The sequence below is a fragment of the Mustela nigripes genome, chromosome 15 (genome assembly GCF_022355385.1).
Source record: "Mustela nigripes isolate SB6536 chromosome 15, MUSNIG.SB6536, whole genome shotgun sequence".
Lineage (NCBI taxonomy): Eukaryota > Metazoa > Chordata > Mammalia > Carnivora > Mustelidae > Mustela > Mustela nigripes.
The window spans coordinates 70,205,293-70,229,769 of record NC_081571.1 but is presented as its reverse complement, the minus strand read 5'-3'; the positions used below and the strand labels follow the sequence as shown (position 1 = coordinate 70,229,769).

General features: G+C 48.4%; 1 protein-coding gene across 1 annotated transcript in view; it reads left to right on the top strand.

Moving 5' to 3' along the window:
* The window catches only part of ABCC4 (ATP binding cassette subfamily C member 4), a 247,642-nt gene that overhangs the window by 21,979 nt on the left and 201,186 nt on the right, over positions 1–24,477 (top strand). Inside the window, exons 2-3 of the mRNA XM_059377795.1 lie at positions 21,037–21,147; positions 21,711–21,831. Of these exons, the coding sequence (XP_059233778.1) occupies positions 21,037–21,147; positions 21,711–21,831 (232 nt within the window). The remainder of the gene's footprint in view (positions 1–21,036; positions 21,148–21,710; positions 21,832–24,477) is intronic.

The window sequence follows — 24,477 nt, the reverse complement described above, 5'->3', positions numbered from 1 at the left end:
AGCTGATCTATGATAAGGATCAAGAGCCAGGCCAGCTGGCTATTTCTGGTTGGGTCTTTCTGCTGCGTCTTCCGCTGCTCATGATTTGATCACCTTGTCTGAGGCCTTGGGAAGGAGAACCTCCCCGCTGGGAGACCCTCCCTAGAGCCTTGTTGCTGGAACTGTGGTCTGCACACCAGTCCCCTGGCCATCACTGGGTGCCTGGGAGAAATGCAGAGTCTCAGGCCCCGCCCCCAGACTGGGTGAATCCGAATTTGCATTTTAACAGACCCCAGGTGATCTGTGTGCATGGACCCGGCTCCTGTGGGTTGCTGCCTCGTGGAGGTTGGGAGAGCAGGAAGGGAGAGTGTGGAGAGCTGTGGACAGGGTTTGAAGGCCTGAGCCCTACCTGTGGGCTCTCCAGTGCCACATGGTTCCCTTCCTCTCCAGTGCCACATGGTCTCACCTAACTGTAAGGGGGGGTGGGGCTAGGAAATAGGGTCAAACCCTGTGCCTGGGATAAGGGGAGGAGGGAGGGTCAGACTCACAAATGGGCCAAAGATGGAATTAGGTGAGCCAAGCTATGGTGTGGTTCCGTGGTCAGTAGAGGCCCATCTTTCCTTCCACTGCTCCTTTTCTAGGGCTTTTCCTTAAATCACTGTATCAATTGACTAATGCATCTTCTTTCTTTCTTTCTTGTAAAGCACGTATGGGCACATGAGGGTGGGGAGGGGCAGAGGGAGAGAGCATCTCAAGCAGACTCCCTGCTGAGCGTGGAGCCTGATGCGGGGCTACATCCCACGACCCTGAGATCGTGACCTGAGCCGAAGTCAAGACTCCAGTGCTGAACCAACTCAGCCACCCAGACGCCCCTAATCAAATTATTTACAAAGTATACTTACTACTGATAAGAGGAAAAATATGTTGTTCTTAACCATAAATGGCACCTATTTAATTGTTGGATGACTCACTTTTATGGAGAAGGTACCCCGCCACTAAGACCTACACAAATGTGGGTTTTCCTCCCGTTTCTGTTCCTCCCTCTTTCATCCTTCCTTCTCTTTTATGATGGATAATGAGCAGCATATGCAGCAGTGGAGGAACAGTGTAATGAACCCTGAGGACGCAGGTAGGGGTGTTGGCGTTTTTTAGCTCCTGGCCAGTCTTGCCTCAACTCTGTTCTTCCTGTCTTGGGTGTTTGTGTCCGTTTTTTTCTTCCCCCTGGCTAACTCTGATGGGTGAATGATAGTGTAATGGGCTGAATTGTGTGTCCCCAAAACTCATGTTGGAACCCCAATGCCTTGTACTCGCTCCATTTGGAGAAAGAGCTTTTAAAGAGATGATTGACATGAAGACATCTGGATGGGTCCTAACCCAGTCTCCTAGGTGTCCTTAGAAGAAGAGAAAGTTCGTGCGCACACAGATAGACCGGGGCGGGGGGCACGTGTACAGAGGAAAGGCCACATAAGGACACAGGAGGTGGCCATCGGCAAGCCGAGGAGAGAGGCTTCAGAGGAAACTAACCCTGCCAGCACCTTGGTCTTGGACTTCTAGCCTCCAGAACTGTGAGAAAGTAAATTACTGCTGTTTAAATCATCTTGTCTGTGGTATTTTGTTATGGCAGCCCTAGCAGCCCAAGGCAATTTTTTTTTTCTTTGACGAAGGGTAGCAAAATCCCTACTTTTGTTATTAGGTCACTGTATGCATTTATTAGGTGATTTTTGCAAATATTTCTAGGAAGTGGTCAATTTGTGATTATATATAATTTACCCTTGTCCATTGTACTTCTCACTTAATGCCACTTTTTTTTTTTTTAAAGATTTTGTTTATTTGACAGACAGAGATCACAAGTAGGCAGAGGCAGGCAGAGAGAGGAAGGGAAGCAGGCTCCCCTCTGAGCAGAGAGCCCGATGCGGGGCTTGATCCCAGGACCCTGGGACCATGACCTGAGCTGAAGGCAGAGGCTTTAACCCACCGAGCCACCCAGTCGCCCCAGCCACGGTTTTTAACCTTTATTTTATAAAACAGGCACAGAATATTCTACAAAATAGAGACCTAGATTAGAGAATTGTTATGGGGTTAACCCCCTTGTAACTACCACTCAAGTTCTAGAATAAGATTTTGCCAGCTTCTGGGGTGTGTGGGTGGCTCCGTGGGTGAAGCCTCTGCCTTCAGCTCAGGTCATGATCTTAGGATCCTGGGATCGAGCCGCACATCAGGCTCTCAGCTCAGCGGGGAGCCTGCTTCCCCCTCTCTCACTGCTGTTCCCGCTGCTTGTGCTCTCTCTCTCTCTGTCGGATAAATAAAGTCTTAAAAAAAAAAAAGATTTTGCCAGCTTCCCCATATCCTGTCCTAATCACAAACTCTTCCCTTCCTTCAAAAAGAACTAAAAGTTGCCTTCAAACTCTCTATGGTATTTCTTTTAAATCTCAATAGGTGTATAGTTCTTTTTTTATAAAAATTTTATTTATTTATTTGACACAGAGAGAGAGATCACAAGTAGGCAGAGAGGCAGGCAGAGGGGGAGGGGGAAGCAGGCTCCCTGCTGAGCAGAGAGCCCAATGCCAGGCTCGATCCTGGGACCCTGAGATCATGACCTGAGCCGAAGGCAGATGCCTTAACCCACTGAGCCACCCAGGCACCCCTCAGTAGGTATATAGTTCTTTTGTTGTACTTTTTAAAAGGTTTTAAGTGATCTCTAAACCAATGTGGGGGCTCGAACTCACAACCCCAGGATCAGAATCCTATATGCTCTACTGGCTGAGTCAGCCAAGCACCCTGCTTGGTTGTATTTTTAATGAGTGTGCCTACTTTGATGGTTTCACAATCTGTTTTTAAAATTCAGTGTTTATTTATTTATTTTTAAAAAGATTTTATTTATTTGACATGAGTGTGTGCGCGTGTGCATAAGCAGGGGGAGCTGCAGGCAGAGGGAGAGGGAGAAGCAGGCTCTCTGCTGAACAAGGAGCCCCATGTGGGACTCGATCCCAGGACCCTGGGATCATGGCCTGAGCCGAAGGCAGACACTTAACCAACTGAGCCACCCAGGCATCCCTTTTGTTGTTGTTCTTGTTTAGATTTTATTTTAGAGAGCGCACTTATGCTCAGTGAAGGGGCCAAAGGAGAGAGGAGATCTCAGGCCAACTCCCCACTGAGTGTGGAGCCGGACCCCGCGACCCCGAGATCATGACCCGAGCTGAAACCAAGAGTTGGATGCTTAGGCGACAGGTGGCCCTTCCTGAGCTGTTTTAGAGAAAAATTGGATCAGTTTGAGATCTTAAAATCTTGTAAATGTGTCTGTTAGCTCATAGGTCAGCTCATATTGGAATGAAAAACCCCATATACACACAAGTTATGTACATATATACATAACATAACACATGTATATACATATGTATACATAACACACATAATGTATGTATATAAATTGTCTCTGGCATAATACCTTCACTTTGTTGTCATTGTGATTCCCAGCGAGGCTGATGGCCTCCCAGCATGATTTACTATTGGGTTTCCTGAGCGAGTTGGCTGTTTTTTGAGCGACCCCTTAACCCGTGAGGGAGGACCAAGTTTTCTCCTGACAGGTGCCCCTGACTTGAATCCTACTTTCTTCCTGGTGGCGTGGTAAAGCCCAGGGGCTCCCCTTCCCTCTACTGAGAGGCCTTGTTCCTCGTGTGTTTTGCTGCTGTCCCGTCCCACAGCTGTTTGGAGCCTTATCCCTGTTCCACTTCTGAACCAGTGATCGGTGGCGACATGGGTGGGGGGTCGTGCGGGGACACCGGGGGCTAGGACTCGTGTGTCCTCGTTCAGTAGCTGGTCTGTTGGGCCATGTGGGGAATCCCTGCTTCCCTGCCCCTTCCCCAGGCACAGCTTGTTCTCTGGGGAGGAAGGGCTCTTGGATCTACCCTTTCCGGGTTTCTTCAGACCAGGTCCTGGTTCAATTATGTAACTGACCTTGACATCTTCGGGCCAGGGTTTCCCTCTGAGGTTTACAGGCTGTACCAGATTTGCAGCGTATGTTCTCTAACCCCCTGTGATCAAAGGATCATTGACCGTCCTCCTTCGTGTGTCCGTCTTACGTGGAAACATAATTAATTTGCCATGCAACTCCAAATGAAACCCATGAGCAAGTTCCGCAATGTAGATTCTTCGTCTCTGCCCCAGGTCCTCGGACACAGAACCCCGGCGAGGGGGGCGGTCTGGGTTTACCGTTCATGAACGTGTCAGGTGCTTTCATGCCCGCTGCTTACATGAGAACTTTGCCCTAGACTTAGAGCATGTGGTCACAAGGCAAGGGGAGAGGGCTTTTAAGACCTTTCTGGTCTTTTGAGTCAGTGCTGATGGGAGTCTTCATAGTGACAGTGACAGGCTGGAGAGTGCCTGGTCTGGGACTACCGTTTGGTATTAACTTGGGTGAGCAGAGGGAGACCATGGCAGAAAGGGGACGGTCAGAGCAGGGCAGCCAGTGGCGAGCTGATCTCAAGGCCAAGCTGAGGAGGTGTCTTGAGATGTGAGCATCGGTCTGGAGCTCTAGCAAGAGCTAGAGAGTTCTGGCCCCAACTACCTGGAGTTCGTCCAAACCGCACAGGGGAAGGGTACAGCCCTCTGTAAGACTGGCCTCTCTTCAGATGGCAGTTGCAAGTTTGGGGGTCCCTAGGCCACCCTCTTTACTGGCCAAGCTGGCTGCAAAGTCAAGGGTTCCCACAGCCCACTCAGGTTCAGTAATTTGCCCGAGCCCCTACAACTCGGGAAAGTGCGGTCTTGACAATTACAGATTTATTCTAACAGAGACAGATTGGAACCAAAGGGAAGGTGGTGAGGTCTGGGAGGGTCCCAGATTTGAAGCTTCCGTGTCTTATCCCTGTGGTGTCACAGGGTATCACCCTCCTGGTACTTCATTGTGTGACAATAGTCAGAGTATTGCCAACCAGGAACATTCCCCCAGGCTCTGGTGTCCAGAGTTTCTGTTGTGTTTTTCTCATGCAGGCATCACCAGTGGAATCCATCCCCAGCCTCCCCCAGAGGCTGGCCCGGTGCCCTATCACTCACTGGCCCAACACTCTGATCAGTCATATGGCTTGTCCCTGGAACCCCCATCCTGAGTCATTTGTTAGCATAAACTCAACTTGGAACTGCTGTGAGTCACCTTGGTTACCATAAACCATCAGGGCCCCATCTCTAGTTACTTATAAAATTCCAGGGATTGGGGCGCCTGGGTGGCTCAGTGGCTTAAGCCTCTGCCTTCGGCTCAGGTCATGATCTCAGGATCCTGGGATTGAGCCCCGCAACGGGCTCTCTGCTCGGCAAGGAGCCTGCTTCCTTCTCTCTGTCTCTCTGCCTGCCCCTCTGCCTACTTATGATCTCTCTCTGTCAAATAAATAAATAAATAAATAAAAATCTTAAAAAATATTCATTTATAAAATTCCAGGGATTTAGAGCAACCAGGATGAAGTCCAGGAAGAGCGTACATACCAGCCAAAGTCGTCATCTTTTTTTTTTTTTTTTCTTTTGGCCCAGGTTTGAGGCATAATTGACAAAATGGTAAGGTATTTCAAGAGAACAGTGTGACGCTTTGATATATGTACACGTTTTAAGAGGATTCCCCCACCATTTGTGTAATGAACACCTCCATCATCACCTCAAATCTGCCCCCCCTTTTGTTTGGTGAGAACATTCAAGTTCTCTCCCAGCCGATGTCAATGATAAGGCAGAATGTTATCAGCTGCAGTCACCACATTACATGTCCGAGCCCCAGACGTTAGTCGTTCCAGAGCTGGACGTCTGGATCCTTTCCCCCCCCCCCCCCCCCCCCCCCCTCGCGCCCCCCCCCCCCCCCCGGCAACCACTCTTCTCTTAGGTTTAGATGATGAAGACGTCTTGTTTAAGATTCCGCATACTGGTGAGACCATGTGGTGTTCATCCGTCTCTCTCTGACTTCCTTCTTGTAGCGTAATGCCCTCCACGCTCATCCGTGTTGTCACAAATAACAGGATTTCCTTTATTTAAAGGTCAGATAGTATTTCACGGTGTGTGTCTATATGCGGTCACACACACCCCTGCTGTGAATACTGGGGTGAGCACAGGAGTATGGGTATCTCTTTGAGATAATGATTTCGTTTCCTTTGGGTACATTACCCGAACTAGGACTGCTGGACCGTGTGGTGATTCTGTTTTTAATTGCTTGAGGATCTTTTTCAGTAGTCGCTCTGCCCGTCTACCTCCCTGCCAGCCGTGGACGAGGGTTCCTTTTTCTCCACATTCTCTCCAGCCCTTGTAATTTCTTGTCTTGTTGATAAAAGCCGTGTTAACAGGTGTGAGGCAACGTCCCTCGCCGTGGCTCTGATTTGCATTTCCCTGAAGAGTAATGATGTCGAACATCTTTCCGTGTACTGACTGGCCGTTCGTATGTCTTCGACAGAAAAATGTCTATTCAGATCCTCTGCTCATTTTTTGATCATGTTGTTTTTTTCCTGTTGAGTGGTGTGAGTTCTTTACATAGGTGATTGTTAACCCCGCATCAGATACAGATTTGCAAATGCTTTCTCTCATTCAGCAAGCTGACTTTTTGTTTCTTTGGTGATTTCCTTTGCTGTGCAGGAGCTTTTTAGCTTTCTCTTTATTGAAGTGTAGTTGAGATATATTATTAATTTCAGATATACAACACAGTGATTCAATATTGATATATGTTAGGAAGTGATCCAGGTGACTAAGGCTTATCCAAGTCACCAAGATAAGTCTAGCTACCATTTGTCACAGTCATTACGTGTTATTTACTCTATCTCCTAGGTATGCCTTGCATCTCTGTGTCTTATTTTATAGCTGGAAGTTTCTCTCTTCTTTTTTTAAACTTTTTTTATTAACATATAATATATTATTAGCCCCCGGGGTACAGGTCTGTGAATTGCCAGGCTTACACACTTCACAGCACTCACCATAGCACATACCCTCCCCAATGTCCATAACCCAACCACCCTCTCCCTACCCTCCGCCCCCCAGCAACCCTCAGTTTGTTTTGTGAGATTCAGAGTCTCTTATGGTTTGTCTCGATCCCATCACCCTGAACATGCCTGATCTCGTCTGATCTCGGAAGCTAAGCAGGGTTGGGCCTGGTTTGTACTTGGATGGACGTTTCTCTTTTTATCCCTTTCCCCTGTTTTGCCCATCCCCTCACTCCCTTCACTCGGGCAACAACCAGCTTGTTTTCCAAAGCCGAGTCTGGTTTGTTCTGTCGGTGTTTTAGATTCCACATATAAGTGAAATCATGCAGTATTTATCTTTCTCTGTTCTGTCTGTGTTTTAGATTCCACATATAAGTGAAATCATACAGTATTTATCTTTCTCTGTCCGACTTACTTCATTTAGCATCGTACCTTCTAGGGACGTCCATTCATATTGTTGCACAAGGAGGGAGCAAAGGGGAGTTGGATAGAGTCCCACTTGTTTGTTTTTGCTTTTGTGCCTCTGCTTTTGGTGTCAAATCCAAAATATTGCCAACACCAACATCAAGGATCTTTCTGCCTTGGTTTTCCTCTAGGAGTTTTATAGTTTCATGGCCTCCCTGCCCTCAGCTAAGTTAATACCAAACGATGGTCAAGTCTTTGATCCATTTGGAGTGAATTCTTGTGTATGGTGTAAGATAGTGGTCCAGTTTCATTCTTTTGCATTTGGCAGTCCAGTTTCCCAACACCCATTTATTGAAGAGACCATCCTCTCCCCATTGTATAGTCTTGTCTCCTTTGTCATAAATTAATTGACCTTATATATGTGGGTTTATTTCTGGGCTCTCTATTCTGTTCCATTGATCTATGTCTCTGTTTTTATGCCAATACCATGTTGTTTTGATTATTATAGCTTTGTAATACATTTTGAAATTCAGGAGAGTGATGCCACCAGCTTTGTTCTTCTTTCTTGAGATTACTTTGGCTATTTGGGGTCTTTTTAAAAAACAGTAATTTTCTATTTAAGAAATATTTTATTTATTTGACAGTGTGTGTGTGTGTGTGTGTGCATAGCAGGGGCAGCAGGCATGAGGAGAGGGAGAAGCAGGTTCCCCATTGAGAAGGGAGACTGATGTGGGACTTGATCCCAGGATGACCCTGGCCGAGGTCCTGACCTGAGCTTAACTGATGCTTAACAGATGCTTAACTGACTGAGCCCCCCAGGTGCCCCAATTTGGGGTCTTTTGTGTTTCCATACAGATTTTATAATTACTTATTCTATTTCTGTGAAAAACAGCATTAGAATTTTGATAGGGATTGCATTAAATTTGTAGATTACTTTTGTAGTATAGATTGTTTTTTCTTTTTTTTACGTAGTATGGATGTTTTAACAAGATTCTTTTAATTCATGAACACAAAGTATCCTTCCATTTATTCATGTCATCACGCATCAGTGTCATACAGTTTTCAGAATGCAGGTTTTTTACATCCTTGGTTAAATTTTTTTCCTAGATAGATTATTCTTTTTGCTGCAGTTGTAAATGGGATAGTTTTCTTAATTTCTTTCTCTTTGTTGTTAATGGACAGAAACGGCACATTTGTGTATATTAACTTTGTATCCCGAAACTTTACTGAATTCATTTATTTGAATAGGGTTTTGGTGGAGTCTCCAAGGTTTTCTGTATATAGTGTCATGTCATCTGCAAATAGTGAAAGTTTTACTTCTTCCTTTCCAGTTTCGATGCCTTTTATTTCTTTTTCTTGCCTAATTGCTCTGGCTAGGATTTCCAACACTACTATGTTGAATATGAGTCATGAGAGTGGGCATCCTTGTCTTGTTCAGATATCTTAGAGGTTAAGTTTTCAGTTTTTTACTGATGAGTATAAAGTTTGCTGTGGGCCATAGAGTTTTTAAAAATTTTTAATTTTTTAAAGACTTATTTATTTTAGAGAAAGAGCAAGAGCATGAGTGGGAGGGGGAGAGAGAGAGAATCCCAAGTAGACCCCACACTGAGCTGAGTGTAGAGCCTGATGTGGGGCTGGATTCCACAACCCTGGGATCACAACCTGAGCCTGACCTGAAGCCGAGATGCTTAACCAACTGCTCCAACCAGGAAGGCACTGCTATGGGCCATAGAGTTTTGATAATTGCCTTTGAAATATGTTAAAATCTGGTACTTTTTAAAAGTTTTTTTTAGATTTTATTTATTAGAGAGAGAGAGAGTGTGTGTGTGTGTGTGTGTGTATTTGTATATGTGTGTGGGAGCAGAGGGAGAAGGACAAACAGACTCTACACTGAATTCAGAGCCTGACATGGGCTTGACCCCAGGAGGTTGATGCAGAGCTGGATTCCAGGACCCTGAGATCCCTACCTGCGGTGAAATCCAGAGTCTGGTGTTTAGCTGACTGAGCCAACTAGACACCCCTGCTATTTCTTATTTTTAATTTTTTTTTTTAACTTTTTACTTTGAAATAATTTCAGCTTGACAGAATTTGCAAGAGTGGTACACAGCACTCACAAAATCTTCATCCATATTCCCTAATATTAGATTCTGCCGTATTGGCCATGCTATTGTATTACTCCTTTTTATCTGACTTTTAAGGAAGTAGATTGAGGGCCTGATGCACCATTTCCCTCTGACAATTTTAGCACAGATTTCCTAAAAATAAGAACACTTTTTTGCATTACCAAGGTATTCCAATCAAAATTCAGAAATTGATGTTGATACATTACTACCATCTAATTCTCAGCCTGCATAAGCAATTTGTTTACATTACCCATTTTAGGCCCAGGATAATGTGTTGTATTTCGTTTTCCTGTGTCTTCAGCATCTTTCAATATGGAACAGCTTATGCAATCTCTCACGTTGTTGATATTTTTAAAGAATGTTGTGGATTATTGCTCTGTAGAATGTTCTTCAATTTGGGCTTGTTTGATTTTTCTTTGTGTAGGAACACCAAGAAGTAAATGCTCCGTGTAATCCTATGCATGTGATGCCAACTTGTCTTATTACTGGTGGTGGTAACTTCTATCACTTGGTTAAGATGGTGTCTACTGGGTTTCTCCACTTAAGAGTTAATTACTAAATTTTAAAAACTTTTTGCCACTTATTCTTTGAAGTTAATATCTTCATTTATCATTAGAAGCCACCCCCCTCCACAGTCTCATTAGGCTACGGTAATGCAGTTGGTTTTGATCTCTTTTTTTTTTTTTTTTAAAGATTTTTTATTTATTTATTTGACAGACAGAGATCACAAGTAGGCAGAGAGGCAGGCAGAGAGAGAGAGAGGAGGAAGCAGGCTCTCCGCGGAGCAGACAGCCCGATGCGGGGCTCAATCCCAGGACCCTGGGATCATGACCTGAGCCGAAGGCAGAGGCTTTAACCCACTGAGCCACCCAGGCGCCCCGGTTTTGATCTCTTTATTATGCATCTTACAACTTGCCCTTAGTACCTTTGAGTTGGACTTTCTACTTTTGTAAACTATCTGTATATACATTTTATTACTTTTCTTTATCTGTGCTCCCCTTCCACTCCTTTGATAGCTGTTATTAGTATGTGATGAGCCATCCCTTTTTAGTATCTTATTTTAATGGGAATGAATTTATTGGGTTTTGATGGTAAGCAGAGTTGCTCATGGATGTAGTTTTTTTTAGATGTTTAGTAAATACAATACAGAATTTTATTTTATTTTTATTTTAGTTTTTAAAAGATTACGTATTTGAGAGAGAGCGAGAGCGCATGCACATAAGCATAGGGGAGGGGTAGAGGGAGAGGGAGAAGCAGGCTTCCTGTTGAGCAAGGGGCCCAGTGCAGGACGTGATCCCAGGACAAGGAGACCATGACTTGAGCCGAAGTTAGAAGCTTAACCAACTGAGCCACCCAGGCACCCCCCCAAATCTTTTTTTTTTTTTTTTAAAGATTTTATTTATTTATTTGACAGACAAAGATCACAAGTAGGCAGAGAGGCAGGCAGAGAAAGAGAGGGGGGAAGCAGGCTCCCTGCCGAGCAGGGAGCCGGATGTAGGGCCTGATCCCAGGACCCTGAGATCATGACCTGAGCCAAAGGCAGAGGCTTTAACCACTGAGCCACCCAGGCACCCTACCACTCCCCGAATCTTCAAATACATATTACTGCTATGCCAATTTTAAGGAATTTAATTAAGAATAAATTTGACAGATGCTTCAGTTTATATTAAATAAGGATATTAAAGTTTTTTAAAAGGTTGGTTTGAATTGCAATGTTTCTTGTTTTGATACAGTCAATTAGTGATAGGATGTTGAATTTTAAACTCTGATTATTGATTATGTGATTTATCCTTTTGGTGGAGTGGCAGTCTCAGAGTTAGGACCAAGCAAAGGGATGTGAGATTTATTTTAACGAGAGGGAAATAAGGCTGGGAGAGCAAATTGGGTCTAGTTTCCTTCCATGAAGGAATGTGGCTATTGTCTTTTTCTTTAAATAAAAGGTTTTATTTACTTATTTGTCAGAGAGAGAGAGAGAGAGAGAGAGAGCGAGAGCAAGCACAAGCAGGGGGAGCATGAGGCAGAGGGAGAAGCACACTCCCCGCCAAGCAAGGAGAACATTGCCGGGCTTGATCCCAGGACCTGGGACCATGACCTGAGCCAAAGGCGGAAGCTTAACTCACTGAGCCACCCAGGCGCTCCTTATTGCCCTTTCTTAATGTTTCTTTCAAGTCACATTCCTGACTGGTTTCCTTATCTCCCAAAGTCCATCATCAACAAAGTGGCTTGAAAACTTGTACTGTTTCCCTTTTTTAGGGTAAAGTATAAAGTTCATTTGGAATATAAGACCTTTGGTTACCCCATTACCACACCAGACCCCATGCAGTTTTGAACCTGCTGTTCCTAGACAGTAGGTCTTTGCATATCTGGTTTTGTTTTCCTGAAAAATTCCTCTTTCTCACCTGGTCTCCTCCAAATGATTCTCCTGAATTTTACTCAAAAGCTTTGTCTCTTCCTGGTAACCCTCCCAAACCTCCTTTGAGGGCCTCCAGCTGTCCATGCTTTCCACTCGTCATGGTGCAAATGGTTCCTGGATCTGGCCAATGACTAGAACTGGCTGGGCTTGGTGGACCTTTGGAAAAGACCAACCAGTAGGGTTCTATCTTGGCTTACTCTGATTCAGCCATTGCATGGGGCTTTGCCATCTGTTGGTCTTGGTTTTAAAACTCTCCAGGTTGAGATTGGGATTTTGATATTTGGTCAGGGTTGGGACCCTTGGTGTAAGTCCCAGATGAGAGTCTCCTGATGGTCATGCCAGGCGCACTGTATGGCACAGTCTCCAACTTGAGCCTGTGTCTGCATCACCTGCGGGAGTTGGTAGGGTACAGAGGGCTGGCCCCACTCCAGAGCTTCTGACTCAGGGGTCTGCGATGGGACCCGAAGGTCTGCATTTCCAGCAGAGATGCTGATGCTTGCCGGTCTGGGGAGCCCACTTTGAGAATCTATGCTGGAGAGGAGATCAGTCAGTGGTGAGTGACCTGAAAAAAGCCAAGAAGTTGATCTTCTGCAGAGCTCATGATCGCCCTTGTCATGTCCTACTGTCGGTCTTCAACATAAATCCCTTACTTGCTGGACCTGGGCTGTGAGTTCCTGGAGAGGAATTGGGCTAACAAACAGAGAAATGGGTTTGTACCGTCCTTGTTTTGGTGGCTCTGGGATTGTTATCAATGCCCTGTGATGACTGTCTAGGCCAACATTTGAAGGGAAGTGGCTTTTCTAGAAAGAGAAAAGGCTCAGGACAATGGTTCTGACCCAAGGGTTTTTGCCACTCAGGCCATGTCTGGAGACATTTTTGGTTGTCACAACTTGGGAAGAGGAGATGCTACTGGCATCTTGACAGTAGAATCCGGGGGTGCTGCTGGCCATTCTAGAGTACACAGGACAGGCCCCGTACCTAAGATGTGTCCAGCCCAAGGTCGGCAGTGCCAAGCTTAAGAACTCCTGCTTTTAGGGGGAAGGGGTTCCAATGAGCTAGTGTGGGTCTGACCGTGAGATCCGTGTGCCTCTCTTTTGTCCCTCACCCCAGGCCCTGCTCTTGGTCTCCTTGACCCTGAGAACCCCACTTCCCTTCACCCCCTGTCCCCCCAGCTCTGCCTTGGAGCCCCCAGTGACAGGCGGGCAGAATCTCCAGGGAAAATTAACCCAATGACTAATAATTAGCCACAGCTAAGAGTGCTTTAAAATGCATCCTTTGAACAATAAATGACTTATTTAATTGGGGCTCGGGTACTTGTTGAATGATTTACTGACCTCGGCTGACCTGCACATTCCCCTTTCATACCAGAGCTCACAGAGGGGTGTCTGAGTGTCCTCTGTCCCTGCTTCTTACCCAGGGGAGAGCCGTGCAGACTGACCCACTCTGGGCCAGGCACGGGGAATACCCTAGAAAGACGGTGGCCTGCCCTCATGGAGCTCTTGTTCTAGAAGAGACAGAAAAAGTGGATTTTTTTTCTCTGAACATATATACTGTAGTAAAGGGGTAAGAAAGAAGAGGGAAACAAAGTGGGGAATCGGGGTGTGTTTGGTTTTTGAAGAGCAGGTAGCCTCGGCCTTGCTGTGGGGGTGACCGGGAGTTTGGGACCTGGAGGAGAAGAGAAGGTGCCATCGTGGGAGCAAATGGGGAAGAGTGTTTGTTCTCAGGAAAGGGAGCGGCCAGCAGGGACTTGGGACCACCGCAGGCGGAACACTGACCTGGGGGGGCCCGGGTGGGAGATGCGGCCGGTGAGCCGGGAGGGCCCCGGGCACACGTGACCCCGTGAGGAGGTCGGGCATCATTCTGCTGCACGGGAATCACATGGCCTTGTGTTTTTAAGAAGTCATTCTGGCTTTTCTGTGGAAGAACCCGGAAACCAAGAGTGCGAGCAGGCGAGCCAGTGAGCCGCTGTGGTTCAATGAGACAGGCAGGTGGGGTCAGCAGGTCCGCGGGGGGCCGAGCTGGTGGGTTGACTTGATGGGTTGGCTGAGGGGAAGGGAGGCATCCGGGGACGACTGGGTTTCCGGTCTGAGCGGTGGGCTCTTTGAGGTTGACACTTAGAGAGCGGGGGAAGACAGGTTCGGCAGGGAAGTCGGGAGTTCCATTGTGGGAGTTAGAGGGGCTGCCTCTTGGCATCCGACAGGAGGCCACAAGTAGATGCTTTGCTGTAGAAAACTGGGGTGTGGTGGGAAGGGCCTGGCTGTCAGCAGTTGGGTGGTACTGGAAGGCCGGGGATGGACAGCTGTCCCCTAGGGAGCACAAGGCTGCCCTCCAGTCGTTGGCTTGCAGAGTGAGTAAGGGGATGTCAGGTGAGGGAGCACAGCCATCGGTGACCCCCGTAGAGGTCCGAAAGACCATCCTTGATGTGTTAATAAGAGGAGTGAGAGGCAGGGGCGCCTGGGTGGCTCAGTCATTGAGCATCTGCCTTCAGCTCAGGTCATGATTCCAGGGTCCTGGGATTGAGCCCCACATCGGGCTCCCTGTTCATTGGGAAGCCTGCTTTTCCCTCTCCCACTCCCCCTGCTTGTGTTCCCTCTCGCTATGTCTCTCTCTGTCAAATAAATAAATAAAATCTTAAAAAAAAAAAAAAAAGATTGAGAGGCAGGAAGGTTCCAGAAGGATCAAGAATGTGAGCAGCTGCGGTTTGGGGTGCTCTTTGTGTTCAGTGTGAACATCACTTAGAATGATGCAAGGAGTTGGTGGGGGGAATGTGCTCTGCTGAAGTCCCAAGGAATGACAGAGTGACAGAATGTGTCTGATGTAGCAGTAATAGGTGTGGGGGGTGTAGACAGCTAGGGGGCACAGGAAGAGCATGGGGCTAGAAAATGGAGTTGGAAAACTGCAGGGCCATTGCGAGGCTGCGAGGAAGCTGTGTCCCCAGGGGCCAGCCAGGGCTCTGCTTAGAGGGCAGAGCTGAGGGCACAGGGCAGTTTGCCAGTCAAAGGCAGGAGTTGCAGAGAGCTTTGGGGAGGGTTGGAAGGGAGGGCTGGGGCCAGGGGCCAGGGGCCGGACTGTAGGTGGTGGCTTGGAAGGAAGAGCTTCCTTTATGGGGACAAAGTGTCCTCCTTTATGGGAGATGTGGTTCAACAGTTTGGAAACAGAAGTGCCTGTTTCACTGAACCGGCCCGTTGGCCAGATAATCAGGGAAGAGGCAGCACCAGGCACGCTCGGGCTCAGAAGGGGATCTTGGGGATGGTTGGATCGTGTGGCTAGCGCCGGCCGGGCTCGCTCTCATGACTTCATAGGGCATCACCCGCTGCTTGTCTCGTCCTTGCTAGTTCCGGCCAGTGGTGCTTTAATCTCTTCCCAGTCTTGGGGAAGCTGGTCTGCAGGAGCAGTGGCTTCCTCGTGATTCTTCTTACTGGTACTGAATTGTGTGAAAGATTTTTTTTTTTTATAGAAGGGAATTAGGACGGTAATCCATGCGTGATGGTTGTACGGTCTCGGGTTGGTGGTGGTGCGGGGAGGTGTGGGGGGACGAGAGCACAAGGACGAAGAGGTGTTGGGTCAGTTGGTAGGAGAGGAGGAATACAGGAAGGCCAGCCAGTGAGCCCTGGAAGCTCCACAGTGGAGGTCGGAAGCCTCTGCAGAGTCCACAGCTTGGACGGGGATGGAGGGAGCCGAGTGAGCTGGGGGAGTGGCCCGTTTTGAGGATAGCTCACCTGCAGGGGGCGCTGTTCTGACCTTGCAACAGGTGCCTTCCCGTGCACCTGTGCCCAGGCTCTGTGTGTGGTCATGCAGGTGGCCAGTGGTATGTGAGTCGTCGTTGCCCCGAGGGGCTGACAGTCCTGCAAGTCTGGGACTGGAGGAAATGTCCCTGCTGTGTTCAGGGCTCTGCCGGAGGCAGGAAGGAGAGCGAGGAAGCTGGGAGGGAAAGGAAGGGCCTTGGGGCAGAGCTGAGTTGCAAGATGGCTCATCCGGTGGTCTGGAATTGTCGACTGAGTAGCCCTGGGGGTACATTGGGAGTCAGAGGTCTTTGACTCAGGTCTACGCGTCCAGGTCCTTACCTAGCTGGTAGCACAAAGTAGGCTCGCCATCGGATGGAAAAGAAAACCGTCAGAAAAAAAGAAAACCCCTTGTTGGTGTCTGTGGCGCTCAGCCTGGCTTTTTGGGATTCGGGCACTGAAGGGGGTGGGGAGGGTCTTTAAATCAAGAGCTGGGGTAAAAGAAGTTTTCTTAATTGAGTGACTTCATCTAAGTTATTAGGGCCTTTTAAAGGGGCTCTAATGTGATGTGATTTCCTAAGAGCTTTGTCGTAGTCAAGGCTGGTATTTGGTGGGTCTTTGCAGGGACCAGAGCAGCCTCACGTGGTGTTCTCCCTGTTTGCCGGAGGTCAGTACTGAGGGGTCCGATGGCTAGTTCAAGGTCATACAATGAGAAAGTTGGCACAGTCGAGGTTCACCTACAGCACATCCGGCAGAATTTTTTTTTCTCATTAACTTCTAAAAAATGGTGGTAAAATACAGATAACATATGGTTTACCATCTTAACCATTTAGAAGTGCACGGTTGGGGTGGTAAGCTCGCTCATGTTGTTGCGCAGCCCGTCTCCGGGACCCTTTTCATCTTGCATCAGTGTTTCATTAAGCACGGCGTCCCCGTTTCTAATGCTGTCTGCATTGGACTAAGGACCTCGAGTACGTGGAATCGTGACGTCTGTCCTTGGCGGTGGCACCATTTTGCATTTCCCAATGGCCGCAGGCAAGGGCTCTGCCACACCCTCGCCAAACTCGTTATGTATTTCTTTTTTGATAGTGGCCATGCTCCTGTGTGTGAGGTTCTGTCTCACTGGGGTTTTGATTTCCTTTTCTACAGTGATGAGCATTTTGTCCTCTGCCAGCAGAATTTTAGGGCAGGGTGTTATCATCTGGGTGCGTCCCACTGCTAACTGCCTCAGCGTTTTCCACAGGGAAAACCACCCGGTACGGTTCAAACCTCTTTGGTGGGAAAGCTCACACGGATTGATGCTTTTGTCTGGGAGGGAAACAGATGCAGAGGTGTTGGCTGACCAGTCGTGGAGCTCCTGACCTTGGAGCGGGGAGCGGTCCGGGACCGTGGGGTCCCCAGTACCGTTGCTGGGGCTAGAGCCCAGCCTTCACCTCCTGGACTGGGGTTCTTCAGAGGCACCAAGCTACCATAGCAAAACGTGAAGCTCAGTTTCTCTTTGCTTTCTTTGTGATTCATGGAATTCATTGTTACAATAGCAAAACATTCCTGAGCCGCCCTTCATTGCTGGTGTTCGGTATTGTGCTAGGGATAAGGCCCTGAATAAGAGAAATAGGAAGGAGTCTACTTTCCCGGGTTGTCGCCTGGCCTCTGGAATGTCCTTACTGGCAACATCGGTGAGATACTTTTTACTGCTGGGCTGTCTCTGCATTCATTATTGTCATTTCCGGAACATATAAGCCATCTGTGTAGGGCTCTGTGGATCTCTGGTACCGTTGTTTGCTTTTCATAATTAGTAACTTGTAGAGCTCATTGAAATTATATAAATACCGTGATGCACATCATGCGTTGACCCATGAGTTTTAACTTCATCAGTCATTCCCTAATTCCGCGGTTCCTTCTGTATTTGCATTCTAGAATTTTCCGTCCCTCCCGTTTGTGTGGCAGTAAGGATTCACGGATTCTTCTGTTCCTTAATGGTGTGGCTCATTGCTATTTATTTATTTGATGCTGGAAGTATCCCGGCTTTGTCTGGCTAGAGCCCTTCGAGCTGTCTCCTCTGGCCTTCGGGCACATCCTTGTGATTCCCAGAGTGCTTCCTTGTTTTATGGTGTGCGATGTTCCAGGCCCGTCTTATACTTCTCTCTGCCCGTCCTGTGTTGGTGTCAGCCTGTGGAAGAGGCGCTGTCTCTAGGAATGACTTGGACCCTGCTCGCCCCTGGGGGCACTTTGCACCAGGCCCTGTAGGCGTTTTGCTCTAGCAGCTATGCCAGTGGCCAGACCAGCCCTTGCGGTTTCCTGGGGTTGCAAGTCAAGTCTCAGCAACGGCCTTTAGGGAACTTTAGAAAAGAGAAGGTCTATTACTCACGGGTCCTACAGGGTGCAGGGCGTGCCTGGAGCGTGCCTGGGGCCCGCATGGGCCAGGTGCTGGGGGCACAAGCATGCACGCACACACACTGGGATCTGGGCTTCTGCCTTTAAAGATTTCATTTATTTATTTATTTGACACAGGGAGAGGGGCAGTGAGAGAGGAATGCAAGCAGGGGGCGTGGGAGAGGAAGAAGCAGGCTTCCCGCTGAGCAGGGAGCCCAATGCGGGGCTCCATCCCAGGACTCTGGGACCGTGACAAGAGCTGAAGTCAGACACGTTTAACGACGGACCCACCCAAGCGCCCCTGGGCTTCTGCCTTTACTCCTTCTGTCGAGGAGTGGGGTGTCTGGAGTTTCGTGAGTTCACTCTTTATTGGTGAATTTATTTATTTATTTATTTATTTATTTTTAAAGATTTTATTTATTTATTTGACAGAGAGAAATCACAGGTAAGCAGAGAGGCAGGCAGAGAGAGGAGGAAGCAGGCTTCTCGCGGAGCAGAGAGCCCGATGCGGGGCTCGATCCCAGGACCCTGGGATCATGACCTGAGCCGAAAGCAGAGGCTTTAACCCACTGAGCCACCCAGGCACCCCCTTATTGGTGAATTTAAAACGTAAGAGGGAATTAAAGCCCAGGAATGGAAAAGCCAGTGGCCAGAGGGTCAGTTATCTAGGTGAACGTGAGCATCTTAAAAGAGGAGGGACCACTAGCTACTGTCCGGGTGGCCTGGCTCTTTATTTCGTATGGCTGGCAATGTCTTCCTTGGAGAGACGGACATCTTTGAAGTGGCTGCCCCAGCAATCAAAAGGTTAATGTCAGGCATTTAAATTACAGTTAGGAAAGCTAATTGTTAGGGGTGCTCATAAACCTCCCCAACCTTGGAATCGGACATTTTTAGGAGACCTGGTTCCTTACTTAGGGAAGAAAGGTAGGAAAGTACTCAGATCTGGGTGAAGGGGGCCGAAAGGCTCAAACATCTAGTTACAAAATTAAGTTGCGGTCATGTCATGGATGACATGCTGACGATAGTTAATAATTCTGTATTGTGTATTTGAAAGTTGCTAAGAGTAGCTTTTAAGAGTTCTCATCATAAGAAAAACTTTTTTTCTACAAATTTTTCCAAATAAAGTGTTATATAAATGAGATCATATAATATGTAACCTTTGGGATTTTTTTTGTTTTGTTTTTTAATTTTTTATTTTTTATAAACATATATATTTGTATCCCCAGGGGTACAGGTCTGTGCATTGCCTGGTTTACACACTTCACAGCACTCACCATAGCACATACCCTCCCCAATGTCCATAACCCCACCCCCCTTCTCCCAACCCCCCGCCCCCCAGCAACCCTCAGTTTGTTTTGTGAGATTAAGAGTCACTTATGGTTTGTCTCCCTCCCAATCCCATCTTGTTTCATTGATTCTTCTCCTACCCCCTTAAGCCCCCATGTTGCATCACCACTTCCTCATATCAGGGAGATCATATGATAGTTGTCTTTCTCTGCTTGACTTATTTCGCTAAGCATGATACGCTCTAGTTCCATCGGAAAATGGATTAGCGGTTGTCGGGATTTGAAAGTGGAAGGAGCAACTAGGTGGCTTTAAAAGGACAACAACAGGGGGCGCCTGGGCCTGGATGGCTTTTTTTGAAACTATGTATGGTAAAAAAAAAAAAAAAATCCAAGATTTAGGCCCCAGAATACATACATACATACACATATGTGTGTGTGTGTGTATATATATATATTTTTTTTAAAAGATTTTTATTTATTTCTTTGACAGAGACAGACCACAAGTAGGCAGAGAGGCAGGCAGAGAGAGGGGGAAGCAGGCTCCCCACTGAGCAGGGAGCCCGATGCAGGGCTCGATCCCAGGACCCTGAGATCATGACCTGAGCCGAAGGCAGAGGCTTTAACCCACCGAGCCACCCAGGCACTCCTATATTATTTTTTATTGTGTTATGTTAGTCACCATACAGTACATCATTAGTTTTTGATGTCGTGTTCCAAGATTCATTGTTTGTGTAGAACACCCCGTGCTCCACGCAATATGAGCCCTCCTCTTGATATGCATCCCTCGGCCAACCATCCCCCCACCCCTTCCCCTCGAAACAAACTCTGTTTGTTTCTCAGAGTCCACAGTCTGTGATGGTTTGTCTCCCTCTCCGATTTCCCCCAACTCACTTCTCCTCTCTATCTCCCAGTGTCCTCCATGTTATTCCTTATGCTCCACAAGTAAGTGAAACCATATGATAATTGACTTTCTCTGCTTGACTTATCTTACTCAGCATAATCTCCTCCAGTCCTGTCCACGTTGATGGAAAAGCTGGGTATCCATCCTTTCTGATGGCTGAGGAATATTCCATTGTGTATATAGACCACATCCTCTTTATCCATTTGTCTGTTGGAGGGCGTCTCGGCTCCTTCTACACTTTGGCTATCGTGGCCATTGCCGCTATGAACATTGGGGTACCGATGGCCCTTCTTTTCACTACATCTGTATCTTTGGGGTAAATACCCAGTAGTTCAATTGCTGGGTTATAGGGTATACTTTTTACTTCTGGTATGTCCCTGCTTCTGGGACTTCTCAAGTGGGTAGAGCTTTGTTTGCGTGTGTGTGTGTGTAAGCACATATTCATTCCCTCCCAATATCTCTAATGTAGACCTTCAAAAAACTGAAATGTAGTTGTCCTACAATGTCACATTCATTTCAGCTGTGCCATGTTGCCCTTTGTCAACTCCGTGGGTTGTGCTGTGCTCGCCCCAGCTGTGGCTGCCGTCTGCCACCACACACCACAATTACAACACTGCTGACTTGATTCCCTGTGCTGTGCCTTTCCTCCCTGTGACTTACTCGTGCTCCGTAACTGGAAGCCTGTCCCCCTTCCCCGAACCCTCTATGTTGCACACTCCCCTCCCCCCCCAACAACATCAGTTTGTTTTCTGTATTTATGGATCTGTTTCCAGTGTTTTTTAGATTCTACACAGAAGTGAAATCATATGCTATTTTGTTTTATAGACTTTTTTTTTAACCCCATGAATGTGGGATTCTAATTAGACAGATGCCTAATTTGTCTTAATTCTTCACAGGTGGCTGAACCCCTTGTTTAAAATTGGGCACAAACGGAGGTTAGAGGAAGATGACATGTATTCGGTGCTTCCCGAAGATCGCTCCAAGCATCTGGGAGAGGAGTTGCAAGGGTAAGCCCCAGGCGGGAAGCAGAAGGGTATGGAGGAGTGAGAATTTCTCCTAAGTGTGTGTCTCATGGTTTGAGAAGGTTTCTGCCTTCCCCTAGGCCCTTCTGGAGCCTCCTTCTCTCCTGTTGTGCCCTGCCCTCCCCCTAGGCTGTCCCTGGACTTAGCCTCCTTTGGTGGCTCCGGGGATGACCTGTCTTTCCTGTGCTTTTGTGGCGTGCAGCTTGCCAGCCTCAAAGGCCCTGGACGCCAGGCTCTGTCCCCGGAGACGGTCTCGCCGGAGGAGGCCGTCTGTGCGCCCGTCTGGCTTCCTGGCCTGCGCCTGGCGCTGTTAGTCCAGCCACGCTTGGCCGCGACTTGTTTCCTGAGACTGGAACTTTTCCCCTCAAGGCATGTTTTTTCTGGTGTTTCAGATTCCGCCTCACGAGTCTTTCATGGTGGGGGTGGGGGCCTGCAAACAGTTATCCAGGGCGAGGGAGGCAGCCCCCCGGGCCTGTCAGCCACCTCCTCTGTTCTGCCTTCTGGTTAGAGGAGCTGTTTCTCATCGCGCTTGGTGTTTCTCCTCGCAGGTGCTGGGATAAAGAAGTTTCCAGAGCTGAGAAAGACGCACGGAAGCCTTCTTTAACGAAAGCCATCATAAAGTGTTACTGGAAATCCTATGCAGTTCTGGGAGTTTTTACGCTCATTGAGGTAGAAGCTTTCATGGGCCCATGTGTTGTTTTCCTCATGTGGGTGGGCACTGAGGTGGGCGGCACACTAGGGGACAGAGGCAAGTGACTTCAATGTCTGAGGAGAGCGCACATCTAGGCAATGTGATGCCCGTGGCTCAGCCGTTGTGCTCATCTTCAGGATGGGTGGATACTCGGGGGGCGGGAGGCATTACTATTTTTCTTTTAACGAATTGAAAGGCCGTATTGTTGGAGGATGGGGCCCAGAAGTTTTATGCCCTGTTAGGATGCTGTTGGCTCTCAGTAAATGTTATAAATGCTAAGAGAGATCGTTGCCTGGCTGGCTCAGATGGTTAAGCCTCTGCCTTTGGCTCAGGTCATGAGCTCAGGGTTCTGGGGATCGAGCCCCGCAACTGGTTCTCTGCTCAGCGGGGAGCCTGCTTCTCCCTCTCCCACTGCCCCTGCTTGTGTTCCCTCTCTCACTGTATCCTTCTCCGTCAAAGAAATTAATAAAGTCTTAAAAAAAAAAAAAGAGTGGCCCTTGACCCAGAGAAGACTCCTCAACCTCAAGGAATATGTGCCCTCTGATTTGGAGGAAGTGAATTTGGGTCAGAGCCCAGAATAACATGAAACAGTTTATTAGGTGTTTAGCAAATTACAGTGAACTTGACCAGGCCAAATCTGATAAATGCTTTCCCCAAGCAGGTTTTCTTGTGTTTCCCTTTCCAGGGGATCAGAACCCCAGGCCCTGTGTCTGGGCTAGAGCTGGTTAGAGCTCTCAAGGGTGCCTTGTTCTCTGGGCTGCCCCCCTTTCCAGCTGGACACGTGCTCTGAGCCAAAACCCCCTCGGTGGAGGAGCTCTGGCTCCATGAATTCTGGAGGCTTCGGGCCCCACCCTATTCTGGTTTCCTGTCGCTGACTATTGGTGTGGATCGCTGCTTAGAAGGGGGAGCTTTGGTAGCGTGGCACGGCAGCTACTCTAGGAGTGATCTGGAATGGAAAAGCGAAGGCAAAAAGCCAGGAGGTCGGTGACTCCATTAGCCCGAAGGGCCTCAGTCAGGCTTATCCAGCAAAATCGTGTTCTCCCGGGCATAGTGCCAGTGAGAGCCGTGAGCGCCTACTGGTCTGGGCTGTGGGCTGCTTGAAGGGTGCCTCCGCTCCACCTGGCTGGCCCCGCTCTCTGTCGCACCGTCATCCTGCCCTAGGGATGTTGATGGGCCTGTGAGTGTAGGAGAGTCGTAGGGGCGGGAGTTGTGGTTGCCGTGAAAAGGTGGTTTTAGGTGGAGAAGGGCGGTGAGTCGTCCTAAGTGTGTTTTGTTGGGCGTGAGGTGGGTGGGCTGGCTGGTTTGTCTGGTTAAAGGCTCTGTTGTATGGGAGAGCGGTGGGGAGGTGCGTGATCCCTGCCCTGTGTAACTGCAGCCAACCAGTCTGTCAGCCGACAGGGGACGGGTGGTTCTGGGAGAGTGAAGTTGCCCTGGGTGACAAAGGGGGTTGGCCAGAGGTGGGGGCAAATACCTGGGACACCCAGCAGCACCTAGATCTGCTGTGGCTTGTGATGGGCCGGGTGGAGACGCAAAGCAGCAGGACTGTCTGGGGGCGGGGGTGGGGGTGGGAGAGGGGACAGGACACCCTGAAGCTGTCCCAGCCTGGCTTTGACCTGTGTACTGATGTCCCAGTGATGGTGTTTCTATGCCGTCACTATAGGTCTCCATTCGAAATGCACAGGGTGACAAGCTGGGGTTTATTGTGGCCGGTGGGTGCGGCATTTCCGAGGAGATGTGGCTGCTGACCTTCCAGAGCAGAGTGCCCGTGGAGTCGGCTTGTCGCGCGGCCTCGGAGCCTGGGCACGTGCCTGGGGCCCATGTACCGTGTCTGCTTGGGCGTGGGCAGGGACCTGCGTCCTTGGAGTCTGGTGCTGGATCGTATCTGGAGCAGGCTTGCCTCTGTGGCCTCTGGTTCTCTTCTTTCTGTTTGCTGCCCAGGGCTGAAGAAGCTGAAGGTGGCGGCTCTCAAAGGGTGGCCCTTGTGGCCGCGTTTGGACTGAGCTTCTGGGATTCCTCGCTGTTGTGGGCCGCTACCTACGTGTATTACACTGCACTACACTCTGTGTATATATACTCTACTTAGTGTAGTATTACTACTACTGCTAGCTGCAGAGGCGGTAGAGACATACTTGGTGGTAGTGTTGCTGGCGGCTGCAGAGGCTCGTATTCTGTAGTCACGGCAACAACAGTAGTAGTAATAGCACTAGTAGTGGTAATAGCACTATTAGTAGCAATTTCGGCAGGGGCTCGTTCTCCTGGTGGTGGCGGCAGGGGCCACAGCAGTACTGGCAGTGGTGTAGGGCTGTAGTAATAGTAGTAGTGTAGTAATGAGTACTTGAGAAAGCTCAGAAACCGCTGCAAGGGGGCAGCCCGGCTGACTCCACAGGTCAAACATCTGCCTTCGGCTTAGGTCATGATTGCAGGGTCCTGGGCTTGAGCCCTGCATTGGCCTTCCTGCTCAGCAGGGATCTGTTTCTCCTTCTCCCTCTCCCCCTGCTTGGGTTTATGCTTGTTCTCTCTCTCTCTCTCTCTCTCTCTCTCAAATAAATAACTTTAAAAAATCTTAAAAAAAAAAAAAAGATCTACATGTGGTAATACTTTCATTCCTTTGGGCAGCTCAGATG